Raw genomic sequence first — 14,983 nt, forward strand, 5'->3', positions numbered from 1 at the left:
CTCATCACACATCCAAGCCCCCAGTGTTCATGTATCATCTCAATCTAAATTCTGCACTTTCTTCTTACACATTACATTTCAGCATAGCAGTTTAGCGGCAGCTTTTCAGCATAAAGCATTCCCACTAGCAATTTCTGCAGGAATTGCATTCTCTATGTATTTAGTGTCTCTACTGGGACATGTCTCCATGCTCTAATGTTCAAAAAGCTCTTTATTGTTCTCATACTGCCTGTGCTGCAGCACCTCTTTTCACCCTCTGTCTGAAACCAGAGCCCAGTCTGCTCTGATTGGTTAGCTGGCCGGCTCTGTTGTGATTGGTCAACCGCTTAGAGATGTCCCGCCCCTTAGCCCATCATGCACAATGTGTTGGAGCGCTAGCCAATAGAAGCGCGAGTGTAACAAAGTGATGTCACTATGTTCAGGAAGTAAACAAAGGAGTCCAATGGAGGCGTTTCAGGCAGGGGGGTGTGTGTGGGAGAGACAGGGATGTTAGCCTTTGCAGACCATTTACATGCACAAAAACTTGTATAACACACTACAGGGAGGAAAACCCCAAAAAGCATATTAAGGCCACATAATGTTTTTCTGCAGGTTTCAAATATTATATTTTCTCTAAAGATCTGATACGACCTTGTTTATAAACCCCCACATTCATGTAATTAAATGTATCTCTCCCCGGTTGTGATTGAGAATGATTTCTTCTGAGAAAACCCACAAACACCCTGAGTGGACGAGACGCAGCCGATTAATGCACGCTTTATAAGATACAGCTTTTTAGTGTAATAGCGAGTTCTTTCAGACAGATTTAGAACGTATTCCACTAATGCTGTAATAAATAAGACCCTTTATCCTTTAACATTGATTTTCCTGTCTTTCGGTGCTGTTGGCTTGCTGGTGGTGGAAATGCCTGCTCTGCAAAACACAGATCACGGATCAAGTCTCGTATTGTCGTAAAATACTGTCGAAGTCTGCGGCAGTGAGGAGCACATCTGAACAACTTTAGATGCAATTTTGCTTGTTTTCAGTTTTCATATTTCAGAAAATGTAATTGAAGCAATAAAAAAGGCATAACGAGACTTTCACTTTATCTTAAATATACCGATAGATATAGTTTTTTAATTCCTCGTGCTCTCTGATTGGAATTTAATTTACAACACATGTTGAAAAAAACAAAATAAGCCCCTCAATATGTGAATTACAATCAATATGGCTTTTGGAAAACTGCTAACCCACTCAAACAAATGATCTGAAGACGATAGATAGATTACATCACATGTCACTTGTTAGACGCTTTTATCCAAAGCGACTAACATACTCAATCCTGTGGGCAATCCCCACAGGAGCCATTTGGGGTGAAGTGTCTGAGGGACACAACGACATGCTGACTGCAGTGGGGTTTGAACCTGTGACCCCCTGACACCTAACACCAACGCACAACCCACTGCGCCGCACGCCTCCATAGATAGATAGATATCAGACACATACTGCATCGAAGTGTGTGTTGCAGTCTCACCTCAGTGTGTGTTGCAGTCTCACCTCAGTGTGTGTTGCAGTCTCACCTCAGTGTGTGTTGCAGTCTCACCTCAGTGTGTGTTGCAGTCTCACCTCAGTGTGTGTTGCAGTCTCACCTCACAGTGTTTCCTCAGCTCTGTGTCCTCTCCTCCTGCAGCTCCGTCTGTTGGAGCGTTTCTCCTCCTGGTCCTCCTCCAGCTCCAGCAGCTCTTTCTGCTAAGCTTGCACGCTGAGTCCGACTTTCTCTGGAGACACAGTGGAAGTGCAGCGCAGGCCCTGGCAGCTCCGCAGGAATAATCAGATAATTACTAACACACCGAGCCAAAGAGCAGGCGCTCATAAAGAGGATGAAACAGAGGAAGGAGAAAGTGGCACCTTCTGTCAGATTGTATTATATTATCATTACTGCTCTCCATTTACGCTCCAGGCTGTCAGCCAAGACCCTCACACTGATCAGACTGCTCAGTGGGATCCTTTAGACCTGTCCTCACAGGGGGGGTCAACCGGAGAAAAGACACTATATATAGGCTACATGGAATTTTGTTTTATTCTTATTTTATTCCTGTTTTATTCAGTCCTGCGTTGGTATTATAGTGTTTTTCATCAATCTATTATAGGTCTCGGATATATACAGAGCCTGTCTCTGATTGGCTGAAACACCAAACAGATCATTGCAGCATTACCCATAATCCCCTCTGTTTCAGCCCTGTTTCCAAAGTGCTGATTCTCTGTCTGTTACTTTAGATGAAAATAAGGAGCCCCTCCCCACGCCCCTCTGAGAGAGATTTGGTTACAAAGAACTCAATGGTGCTCTAGGAGGAGATTCAGGTGATAGGGGGGGGGGGGGGGGGGGGGTTACCTTGGTTGCTGATTGGCTAATGGTTACACAAGACAAAACATCGTTATGACATCATAACGTGGCCAAAATCTGATCAGCTCATTTTCAGACAGGTTTTTATAGAAATGGATCAAAAAGAGAGAGAATCTTTGTTCCTGAAACTTTCAGAGTCTCTTTCCACAGAGGGGACACATGTTGATGTAGAAGAGACATGAAGAAGAGGGGACACATGTTGATGTAGATGAGACATGAAGAAGAGGGGACACATGCTGATGTAGAAGAGACATGGAGAAGAGGGGACACATGTTGATGTAGAAGAGACATGAAGAAGAGGGGACACATGTTGATGTAGAAGAGACATGAAGAAGAGGGGACACATGTTGATGTAGAAGAGACATGAAGAAGAGGGGACACATGCTGATGTAGAAGAGACATGAAGAAGAGGGGACACATGTTGATGTAGAAGAGACATGAAGAAGAGGGGACACATGTTGATGTAGAAGAGACATGAAGAAGAGGGGACACATGTTGATGTAGAAGAGACATGAAGAAGAGGGGACACATGTTGATGTAGAAGAGACATGAAGAAGAGGGGACACATGTTGATGTAGAAGAGACATGAAGAAGAGGGGACACATGTTGATGTAGAAGAGACATGAAGAAGAGGGGACACATGGTGATGTAGAAGAGACATGAAGAAGAGGGGACACATGGTGATGTAGAAGAGACATGAAGAAGAGGGGACACATGTTGATGAAGAAGAGGGGACACATGGTGATGTAGAAGAGACGTGAAGAAGAGGGGACACATGTTGATGTAGAAGAGACGTGAAGAAGAGAGGACACATGTTGATGTAAAAGAGACATGAAGAAGAGGGGACACATGTTGATGTAGAAGAGACATGAAGAAGAGGGGACACATGTTGATGTAGAAGAGACATGAAGAAGAGGGGACACATGTTGATGTAGAAGAGACATGAAGAAGAGGGGACACATGTTGATGTAGAAGAGACATGAAGAAGAGGGGACACATGTTGATGTAGATGAGACATGAAGAAGAGGGGACACATGTTGATGTAGATGAGACATGAAGAAGAGGATTTTGCATAATAGGTGACCTTTAAATGTCCCTTTTAACCACAAAGCTATGTGTTACTCTGGTTCAGAGGTGGGAAAAGTACCCAGATCTTGTACTTGAGTAAAAGTAGAAGTACTCAGATCTTGTACTTGAGTAAAAGTAGAAGTACTCAGATCTTGTACTTGAGTAAAAGTAGAAGTACCAGAGTGTAGAAATACTCTGTTACAGTAAAAGTCCTGCATTCAAAATGTCCCTCAAGTAAAAGTAGAAAAGTATTATCATCAAAATATAGTGAAAGTAGCGACAGTAAAAGTATTCATTGTGCAGATTGGTCCATTTCAGAATAATATATGTTTTATAATGATTGATCATTATATCAGTAAAGGTGCAGCTAGTTTGAATTACTTTGTATACTGCAGGGTAGCTTGTGGATTTACTCCAGGTGGAACTAAAGTCTGATTTAACACTTGATATTATATATTGACGGCTGACAGGCAGGTCGGCCATCCTGTTATTTTAGCCGGGCCGGCTCAGATTGGTCGTGCTTTTTACAGCGCCACGGCTTCCACAGATGACATGTTTTCATGTATTTATTGTCAAAGCATTTCATATATTCATATCGGGATGTTAAGAGCATTCCATGGAATATAACAAAGTGTTTCTGAAGTGAATTACCTACCCCACCTTTAAGCCAATTAGAAAGCAAGTTTCAAAATGCTATGTTTTTTTACTGTAATTCAGATTTCTTGTATAACCAAGTGGAAATGTTCCAAAATGAGTCTCTTGTATGAGGTATATCCTACAATAGGCAAAAAATAGGTTACGATATAACTATCCTGAGAAGATACCTACTTAATTTAAACATGTTTAAATATTAGACTATACTTTTTAAAAAAAACGAATAATATTTTGTCTGCCATCATTTGTATTTAAATCACTAAGAAAGGAATCTCGTTATGCTTCCTGTGCACTTCTACATCCCATCACTTAAACAAAACACCTGTCAATGCAATATGATAAACCTTACTCTTTAAAGAGGCCCTACTATCATGCTTTTTTGGAGTTTTCCCTTTCCTGTGCTAAATAGGTTTTTGTGCATGTAAATGGTCTGCAAAGGCTAAAATCCCCAAGCCCTCCAGAAGCATGTAAACATGTCTCAGTAGATGCACAAAATACAAATATATCAAACCTGAAAGTTAGCATAATGGGGCCCATTTAAAGCTATTTAAAATTTAATAAATTGGTAAATCAATGTTGAAAACGTCTGGGGTCACCTTCATTTCTTTCTTACATATCCCTCCCCAAGGCTGTCCGTATGTCTGCTGATCTTCTGATAAACATTCTCTCAAATCAAACAAAAAGCTTAATGTTATTGAACTTAAGTTTTTTTTATTTGGAGTTTTAAATGCTTCCATAAAAAAGACCGAAGTGTCTACTACCATCTAAAGTTTGCTTCAAGACTTTAAAACTGCAAAAATACATTCAACTGAAATTACAGAACATTTTACAAAATATACAAGAGCACCGATAGGTTGAATTGTAAACAGCCTAAAAAACAGGCCCATGGATGTAAATGAGGGAAGCTTATGTACACAACTTAAACATTGGTTAAGAGGAGCAAGAAGCCATTCATGTGGACACTAGTAATATGAATAATACAGCTTAAAAAGTGTGACTGTGCTTCCCTTTGAGTTCATTATAAACTATCCAACAGCCCAATCTACAAATACTAAAAAAGTGCTGCTAGCATTTATTAAAAAAAACACTTTAAGTAAGGTGATGAGACCAGGCATTCAGAGTTAAAAGCATAAAATCTTTCTTTGTTAAATACGTCAATTTAACAAGTCTTGTTGAAGCTTAAATAGATCTGTCTTTATGTGTTTTTCAACATCTGCTGTCAGCGTTTGTCTTCTTTTTCGAAGATTCGCGTCTGCAGCTCGACCACGACGCTCCTCATCATGCCCGATAACTGATCGTGGATCTGGACCAGCTGCTGAGAGGAGCAGTTATTAAGTTCCTGTGGTGTCATGCTGTAGCTCAGAGCCTCCACCTCCGCCTGCAGCCGTCCTGCAGGTGTGTGTTCTCCGGCAGGTGTGTCAGGAGTCAGGTTTTTGGGGCAGTCGTCCTCCATGGGACCGTCAGCAGGAAGCGGCTCGTCTATCAGCGCTGTAGCTGCAAAAATAAGAGGACGTTTATAAAGTTAAACATTAGTTTGACCTTCTGATAAATACTCAATAGGTGCTTTCACACCGGAGTACTTTTCCCAGTATAGTTCCTTTTGAAATGTTGCGTTCACACCAAAGAAATCCGGTACTAGAACTTAGTTCATGAGAATCTTTTCACACCCTTTTCAGTCCCTGCTAGAGAGCAGGTACTTTCATGGGAGAAAAAGGTTCCCATTTCTGATTGGCTGGGCGGATTGCAAACCACGCCCCGTAAAACTCTGAAAATGTTGTGAAGCCGCCATTGTATTTGCTGGCATTAGCATTAGCATTAGCCCCGCGCACAAACGCAGAGAGACTAACTTATGGCAACACAAAAGAAAACATGGGAGCGGTGGAGATGAGGAGGTGTCGGCGTTCTGGCGATTTACTCAGAAGGCTTCAGTAGAAGCTGCTGGGAGTCCCAGCAGCTTCTACTGTCCCCAACTTTTACCTTTGAATACAAACCGACTTAATAAAGAGTTTTTACACACCTAGCGTCTCTGAGGTCTTGTCGTCTTCATCCTGGTTCTGAGGAGCACTGGTTTCCTCCAGTTCAGAGGTCATCATCTCCAAGTCATCCAAACTCTTCAACTCATCAAAGCCTCGTCCTTTACGCTGGAAGAGAATAATCCAAAAGGTCAAATACAAGAATTATACCTTTATGCGTTTGTTTTGTAAAACGGTATCGTTTGTATTTATGCAGTGTGACATCAATGCTTTTGCAACTTTGGATTCCCCTGGCTTACTTGTTGTTCGTAGTTCTTTAGCGCCCTTTTGACGTTGGAGATCTTCGGGGAGCGAATTGGTAGAGTCTTGATTTCAGTGAGAGTGAGAGCGCTGAGGTCGCCGACAGTTTTTATGTTTCTGGCTCGAACCAGCTTCCCGAAACCCCGATACCTATGAGGAGAAACGGCAGCAGTTACAAACAGATGCACCTGATAAAACAATATATTTAAGGAAGGTTAAATATTTACTTGACTCACCACATGCTGGAGGAGATCTGCGGCAGCACAGCTTCTACTGGCGCCGAGCAGCCGACCAGAGCAGGGTAGATGCAGTCTTTGGAGACGGGACGATCCTTGCTCATTTCGGAAATCTAGAGGAACAAACAAGTTTGCATCTACCATCAGGACAACCGTTTCTAACTGTAAACCAACACCTGCGACGATGCATCACAGAACATTATTATCCAGCTCTGCAGCGACCTAGGGCTGAACGATTCATCGATTTTAAATCGAAATTTGAAATGATGCAATTATGAAATCGCAAAGCCTGCGATTTTTTTTCAACATTCCAACGGAGCCTTAGATGCTTTGGTGAAACCAACCATCTGAGTCAGGTTAGTAATGCTCCATCACATGTTTCTATTACAGGGTGAATCTTAAACTGAAGCTTGACTTTAAAGCAACCCAACAGAAGTTTCATGTATGTTTAGTTCTTTCACTCGTAGCTCGGGCTGCGGGGGTGCTAGAGACGGGAGCACGTTAATACGACCTTCCTAGCCGGAGATATGGCCGCATTTCACGATAAACTTCCGTTGGGTCGCTTAAAAACAAATATCGCAAATCGAATCGCAATATTTGTCAGAAAAATCGCAATTAGATTTTTCCCAAAACTGTGCAGCCCTACAGCGACCCACTCATTTTGTTTTTACAGCTCATTTAAAAAAAAGGGGGAGTTTACCAATTTTACAAATCAAAGTCTGTTTACAGGTCGAGACAACAATTGTCAACTACGACTTAACACGTTACAGTGGAGGCAGGTGGGAATGTTATTAAAATGACAATCGCTAAAACCCTTGAAGCTTAGTTCGAGTAACTTAGGCCAAGCAGATCCACGCCCGTGTTTAATCAGCACATTTTATGTCAGTGCATGTCAATAAGAGGACAGACAGCTAGTGGGCTACATTTGTTAAAAGTGTTTTGATATCACTAAATCCACCTTTTAGAGCCAGATATTTCTCTTACAAGTTGTGTAAGCCAAATTATAGCTACAAGTAAGTCAAGTTTTGGTTTTGCAGCATACCAGGCATTTCTTGGAGCTCTTGTAGCCTGGACTGTGCAGATTTCTGGGACTCAGGATCAGCAGGCCCTTTGTTGGAGTCGTGACATACTAGAATAAATAGAAGGAGGGTTGTTGGATTGAAGTTTGGTTCATGTGGTGCAGAAATAAAAGGCGAAGTAAAACAAACGCGTCACTAATACCTTTGGCTGAGGGATACAGCTGCCTTTGTTTCTTCTCGGGGAGCTGGTTCTGAGCGCAGGGCTGCGACGATCAATGTCGTCCGCAATTTCCTGATGATGGATCGGATTAGCAAAAGACACACGCCTCGACTGCAAATGGGAAATATTTTTTTTTTACTTTCACTGACATTACAAACCAATTATCCATTTTCAAATTTCACCAGCGTGTTGTCACTTACTTTGATAATGGGTGAGGGAGTCTCATCCTCGAGCGGTCTCTTCAGACCCTTCTTAAGGATACTTGTGGATGGGGAGGCTGTAGGAGACCAGGTTCCTCTGGTCCTGCTGCTGGGGCTTTGGCCGAGATCTGCCGCCATTAAAGCCTCCAGGTCCTTCTGCTTCGCTGGAGAAACTTGAGCCAGAGCAGCATCCAAATTTGCGACAACATCGTTCAAACTGTGGAGGGCTCGAGATTCCTCTTCGTACTGACGCTCTAAAATTGCGCTTTCTGCACTGGTGTACTCTGTGTGCTGGTATGTTGATTCGCCTTCTTTGCTGGAGGCGGACTGTTCTTCATCCTTTGACAAATCATCGATGACATTTTGACACTCGGTAGAGACTTGTTCACCGAAAGTAGTGTCAAGGTCTTCACCTTCTTCCTCCGTTGGAACGACCTCCGGATCCTCGGCTGGAACGACCTCCGGATCCTCGGCTGGAACGACCTCCGGATCCTCGGCTGGAACGACCTCCGGATCCTCGGCTGGAACGACCTCCGGATCCTCGGCTGAAACGACCTCCGGATCCTCGGCTGGAACGACCTCCGGATCCTCGGCTGGAACGACCTCCGGATCCTCGGCTGAAACGACCTCCGGATCCTCGGCTGGAACGACTTCCGGATCCTCGGCTGAAACGACCTCCGGATCCTCGGCTGGAACGACCTCCAGATCCTGGGCTGGAACGACCTTCAGCTCCTCGGCTGAAACGACATCCGGTTCCTCGGCTGAAACTAGAGGTTCTTGATCCATTGAATCTGAATCATCCTCTTGTTTCGCTGCAACTTCCTCACTAGGCTCAGCAGCTTTCTCCTCTGAAGACTCGGAGGCCTGGAGTTTTTCTATCAACTCATCAGAGGCCTCCACTGTGTCCTCAACAGAAGGGTCACATAGCAACTCTTCTTGATTCTGTTCAGTACTGATTCCAGCTGATTCAGGCATATCAGCAGAGGGCAAGTCTCCAGTGTCCCCTTCCTGTGAAGAGGTCATCTCAGTAACTTGAGTTTGCTCCTTGCGAGCTGAAGCGGTGAGCGATTGGCTTTCCTTTGTGTTGTCAACAGCATCAACCTCCATCTCCATCTGTGATTCTGCGTCACCTTGCTCTTCAGTGTTTATCTGGAGCGATTCAGAATTCTGCGATTTCTCTAAATCCTCCAAGTCTGCTTTAGCTTCTACACTTTGTGATTCTGCCTTTTGAGAAGCATCGGAATCACCTTTTACCATATCGTTAGTAATTTGGCTTTCTTTAGATTCAACGGTGAGAGGACTTGGAAGAGACAGTCGAGGTTTCCTTCCCCTCTTTTTGGGCATTGGGGGATCTTCTTTGGCCTTTTGGCTTTCAGACTCTGTACTGGCGACTGGTAACACTTCAGAAGTTCTACGTACGTATTTGCGTCCAAGGCCTTGGGAGGACTTGGCGGTATCTAAAGACTGAGAACTTTCTGGGGTTGAGATAGGACTCGACTTTGAGGGATCCTCTTGTACTCTTTTGGGCCTACCTCTCTTTTTGGCCTCCGGCTGACTGTCAGCTGTCAGTGAAGCCTGAGAATTAGACCTGCTCCGCCTTTCTAATGAATCCTTATTCTCACTTTTACTTTCAGACCCCGTTGCCTCAGATGATGCCTTGCTTCTTCCGGATCTGCGCCGAGACTGGCTTTCAGAAGATGAGGGGGTGATCGCTTGAGAGTCCCCTTGACTACGGTCATCATCTGAGGCTTCCCTTGTCTTAAGTTGATCTTTAACCTCCGACTTCTCTGTTGTGCCTGTTGTATCTCCGGACTCGTCATTAGTTGAAGGAGAAGCGACTATCTGAGAATCTTTCTTTTCATTGTTGGGCTTTTCTATAAGCTCGGACCCTTCGGATTGGCCCTGAATTTGAGGAGAAGCGATCATTTGAGAGTCTTTTTCTAGCTTTTCACCATCTTGTACAGTCTGAGAATCGATGTCATTGTTGGTCTGATCTTCAATCTCCATCTCTTGGGGTATGGCACTAGTTTGAGGGGAAGGAGTGATTATTTGAGAATCTTTCTTTGGCCTTTCCTCATCCTTATTAGCCTGTTCTACAACGTCAGCCGAATCCTTTTTCTCCATCGATGCTTTGCTCCTCCGCCTTCGTTTACCCTGTGACTGACTTTCATTATCAGCCAGCAAATCAGTTTGGCTGGAGTCTCTGGTGCTTCGCTTTTTGGGTTCAGGTTCTTCAAGGAAGTTCTCCGAATTGTTGAACAGTTTGATCTTCTGGTTTGCTTTTCTTTGAGAGTTGGTTAGGTTTGACTCACTCTTGTCCGTCTGAGCCCTCGTTCGTAATCTGCCATCGTCTTCCTCAGCAGCCTGTGTACTTCTTGTGTTTGGCCTGCTCGACTTTGAAGAATCACTTTTAGGTTCATCTCCAGAACGTCGCCTTTTCAACAGCGTGTTTTTATCTTCACGTTTCTCAGGGCTCTCTCCAGGCAGCCGAGGTCTGACTCTGGGGCGCCCAGAACGTCTTAGTTCGCTTTGAGAAGTCTCAGACAGAGAAGAATGAGAATCATCTAGAGCTGCATCAAATTCCTCTTCCTGGCTTGAGGGTTTTGTTTCCTCTGATGACGAGGTACTTTTTGTACTTTCTTTGTCCTCCCCTTCAGTCTGGGTGTCGGGGATAACGTCTTCGTCCTCTGTTGGGTCGCTGGCCAGTCTCATAGTCAGCTTTACTGGCTCAGTTCTTTTTCTAGAGTCTTTTGGTCTTACAGGGGACTCAAAAGCGTCAGTCATAGGACTCGCCGATTTAACTTTCCCTGTCTGAGAGGACTGGGAACCTTGGGGCTCAGGACTAGTGGATGTCTGTGAAACCTGAGAGGACGACTTTTTGCTGGCGTTGGAACGTTCTTGGCTATCGGAGGTCTTTATTAGGGGACCTGTGAAAGTACTGCTGGGACTACCAGCTTTCCCCTCAGCATACTTCTCCAGAGTGATGAAGGACTGACGGCGACTGTTTTGTTTCTGAGGAGTCCCAGAGACCAAATCTGAAGAACCAGAGATGTCAGGACTTGGGCCTTCTTTAGACTGCATTTCCAAGTCTTCTGCTCTATCACTAATGGTATCGTCCTCCATCGAAACATCTCTGGACTCATGAATCATATCTCCCTGAATATGGTTTTCAGGCATAGCATCTACCGCTTTTGGACTGGCATAGTCTTGAGTGTCTTTGGTTAGAATGTCATGGTCTTCCTCTGTTTCAACATCTTCCTGAGGAACCTGGAAGAAACCAAGTGAAAAGTAAATAAATATGTGTGGAAAGGACAAAATAGAAGTTTTTTTTAAGTGTAAAAAAATGCAAACTTGTGAATTTTTTCTATTCAATGTGATGAAGAATGTAGTTCTAGTTCCAAATGAAAGCCAAGTCATAATAGGCATTTCCTGTTGAAGCTTTGAAGTGCTTCAATAACTGTCTGTCATTAAAAAAGAAGAAGAATATTCTGCGTGTTGAAAAAACTCTCCATAAATGTAATGTTCTGAAGCAGTTTTTTTTAAGATGGTGTACCATTTCAAATTATGTTTTTTTCAGAACATATGGGAGATAATCTGATGCAATTTCACAATACCCCATTTGATTATAATGCCTCCTGGATGCCTCATAGGGAGGAGACTCTTGAGCAGCACATTATGTAAAGATTAAACATCTGGCCCGGAAAAGCTTGAGATCTCCCAGGAAGAGTTGGAGGGCCTGTTAGGAAACCTGATCAGAAACTGTTACACGAATGACCCGATTCCTGCTTTTTAAAATGTATTTTGCCTTGTTGGTCAGCAGTCTTCCTGGATATTTATAATTTGTGAGCTGGTATATGCACAAATGCACTTGTTCGAGCTCCAATTATTTATGTAGTAGCAGTGTTAAATTCATTAATGGGAACATCTCCAACTTACATTTCTCAAATAAATAAGAGCTGTGTTTTAGCTGCAAGTACCAATAAACAAGTTTTTGTTTTATTCATTCTGGCTTTAGCAGACCCCTGTGGAGTCTTTCCTGTCAGTGTGTTTCCTTACCTTGCCAGTAGCCTCCTCATCTGTAACCTTGTCAGCTTGTTCAGATGCCAGTTTGTCCCTGTGGGGGAAAAACGTTTTAGTTTATGAATGCTGAGTTTTTATTAGAGAGCAGGGATTTCTCTTGATGACACTCAGAACTTACGAAGAGTCCTCTTGGCTCTGGGTGTACTGGGTGAACACCGTCGTATCCAGAGACGCATCAAGGTTGTTGTACATGGCAGGGATGTCGACCCTGTGAGCCAAAGAAAACATTAGATTTACACGAGACTGACAACATGGACGCTGATTGACTCATGTAAACAAACAAGAGGACAAAACTGACCTTTTCGTCCTTTTCACCTCCTTCTGGTGCTCAGTCAGCACTCGCTCCTTGGTCTCAGGAGGAATAAAGACGAAGTCGATGGAGGCCTCTTCGTCCAAAACTCCTCTGCGGGGGGGCTTCGGGGAGCCAAAGTCAAGCTTTGTCTTTTGTAGAGAAAACAATGGAAACAGAGTTGTGCAATGGTGAGATAGTTAGAAAGAAAATTGAATATACTGTGTAGCCAATGTAAACTTGTCCTCACATGGTAACAAAGTGCTTTCCATTTTTAAATGAACGGGAGATTTATTATTTTACTTAAACATCTTTTGAAGCACTACATCTTAAAGAATATCATTGCTAGTAATAAAAAGATGGCAAAGCAACTGGTAAAGAAATATGTAAGTAAGTATGAGCCAACACATAGTGCATTATACACCATCCTATCCATATATGGATTTCAATGACTACTTTTCTTACGATGTTGTATTTTAGTGTTGCCTCTGTGTTTAGTGTCCTGTCTGTAACTGTGTGTGGTAGTGTTACCACTGACAGGTCCCTCGAAAATGAGACCTTGTATCTCAATGAAATTTTACACCTGTATAAATAAAGGCTAAATAAAAAATATATATCATGGTGAAAATATTTAACATTTTGTGCAAATACCCTTTTGGCTTGCATGTGAACAGCTTTTTCTTATTATCAAATGTTTCAATCAGGCTTCAAATACATAATGTGAGAAACACCCGAGATGAGACATTCATTAATTTGTCTAAATATGTACATGTGTTTATCCATCTCACAGTATGCATGCATGTTGGTTTATGTACACACTTTGGTTTTAGTGAGACTATAAGAAACAGAGCAATCGTGTCCGTGTCTTAAACTTTCAGGTCTCCAAATATGTGTGGACTTTCCAGTAATTATAAATCATGTTAAGTATTTAAATTGCAATCCTGTGGTTTTTAAACAGCATTTTTTTCTGACGATGTTTAGATGAATATTTAGTGTTTCCCTCATGATGAAAGCTGGTCTGGTGAACTTACAGAAACGGGTTTGGAGGTTTTCGGTGAGCTCTTGTTCTGGAGCTCAGAAGCCTTCAGCAGAGAGTCTCTCTTCCCCACAGACGACACCTGGATGCCACTGAGTTTCGTCTCCATCTGGGAACTCTCACTCTGAGGAAACACACAAGATCAGCCACACATAACAGCAATGACAACAACGAACAGTGGCTAAATAAAATCACAACACTAAAAAGTTAAAGCAACTTACTGAATACTGTCCACTGAGATCGGGAACATCGACCACCTCGAAGCCAGGGAGGATGATCGGGGTCTTCCGCTTCACCTGGCTCAATATTGGTCTGTATAAAGAATATGGAAACATGGATAAGACGGACGTAATTACACCTAAATATGTTTATTTCTTTCTAATGTTTGAGAGGTCATGAAACAAATAATTGTCCTTTGTTGCATTGCCATTGTTATTTGTATGTTAAAGTAAAATTGTCCGTAAAGAGAGGCCATGGCCGGATTCAATTAAATATTTTTGCTTTGTTTACGGTTTTCAAATGATAGTGTTAATTTCCCTTTGTTTTGTTTCTAATTATTATTATTAACAATTATGTCTGTATTATTTTGGTGCTAAAATCTAAAAATTTGCGATTGTCAATTGTTTGTTTTTTAAATTTGTGATAGATAAAAGATTTTTTTAAAAGCTGGATTTCATTTATCCCATGACGCAGGTAAGGAGACTATTGAGTAGATGGCAGACAAACGTTTAAGTGAAAAGTAAAGTGCCTATTTGGCAAAATGTGGCATTCAAATCAAACGGTAATCGGCAACCTGAGGATAATCTACTTAATCTGTAAACTTTGCCGGATGAAAGTGGAAGCACCTGGATGTGATGCCTTTAATGCATCTTGTTTAGTAAACGGTCTACAATGTGTGGCATCCCTACATTGCAGCATTAAATACGAGCTGAAGACGTTCACCTGATCTCCTCGGGGTAGGTGAGGCTGACTGAGTTTCCAAAGCTGGAGTTCCAGAAGTGAGCGACGGCGGTGCGGAGCTGCTTGTTCTTGTGAGGAAACATCACACACAGCAGAGGAGAGAGAAGAGCCAGGAGTTCATCGTTGTACGCCAGCGTGGAGCGGGTCTGCAGGCAGCCGAGCACGTCGCTGAGGAGCTTCTCCAACTGAGAGAGGAAGGCACACGTTAGTGGATTGAGATCACTTTTTCCCTTCACATCCAATAGTACTCCAAGTTAGATGAACAGTTTCTTTAACAAGGGGTCACAACATGTTTAAGGTCTCAAATCCTATAAAATTAAACGGGAGAATATGAAAACTAAATTTATAGAAATCAAATCAATAACACTGAGAACGGGATGACGTTTTTTAAGATGGAAAGGATTACTTTTGATTTGAGGTTCAGCCCCATAACCATGTTAATCAACATCCATCCATCACTACTTATAAATAAGTTATCTAATATATCATATTCCAATAACTTGTATATAGACTCTTATTGCACTATTTTTTCTGTTTTATTGTGTTGCACTGTTGGAGGAGCCTA

General features: G+C 42.6%; 1 protein-coding gene across 6 annotated transcripts in view; it reads right to left on the minus strand.

Annotated features, from left to right (window-relative positions):
* Positions 1-4,794: 4,794 nt before the first annotated feature.
* Positions 4,795-14,983, minus strand: part of rif1 (replication timing regulatory factor 1) — a 35,641-nt gene continuing 25,452 nt past the window's right edge. For 3 of the 6 annotated variants that reach the window (XM_034216331.1, XM_034216332.1, XM_034216330.1), the window contains exons 24-36: positions 14,401-14,603; positions 13,680-13,770; positions 13,454-13,582; positions 12,432-12,574; positions 12,252-12,341; positions 12,110-12,167; positions 8,054-11,320; positions 7,836-7,964; positions 7,657-7,743; positions 6,615-6,727; positions 6,378-6,528; positions 6,123-6,246; positions 4,795-5,599 (exon numbers count right to left, since the gene is read on the minus strand). In XM_034216331.1, the coding sequence (XP_034072222.1) occupies positions 5,325-5,599; positions 6,123-6,246; positions 6,378-6,528; positions 6,615-6,727; positions 7,657-7,743; positions 7,836-7,964; positions 8,054-11,320; positions 12,110-12,167; positions 12,252-12,341; positions 12,432-12,574; positions 13,454-13,582; positions 13,680-13,770; positions 14,401-14,603 (4,860 nt within the window). In that variant the 3' untranslated portion in view covers positions 4,795-5,324. The remainder of the gene's footprint in view (positions 5,600-6,122; positions 6,247-6,377; positions 6,529-6,614; positions 6,728-7,656; positions 7,744-7,835; positions 7,965-8,053; positions 11,321-12,109; positions 12,168-12,251; positions 12,342-12,431; positions 12,575-13,453; positions 13,583-13,679; positions 13,771-14,400; positions 14,604-14,983) is intronic. The other 3 variants (XM_034216333.1, XM_034216335.1, XM_034216334.1) reach the window with 3 other exon arrangements.

Source organism: Gymnodraco acuticeps, unplaced genomic scaffold (assembly GCF_902827175.1).
Source record: "Gymnodraco acuticeps unplaced genomic scaffold, fGymAcu1.1, whole genome shotgun sequence".
NCBI lineage: Eukaryota > Metazoa > Chordata > Actinopteri > Perciformes > Bathydraconidae > Gymnodraco > Gymnodraco acuticeps.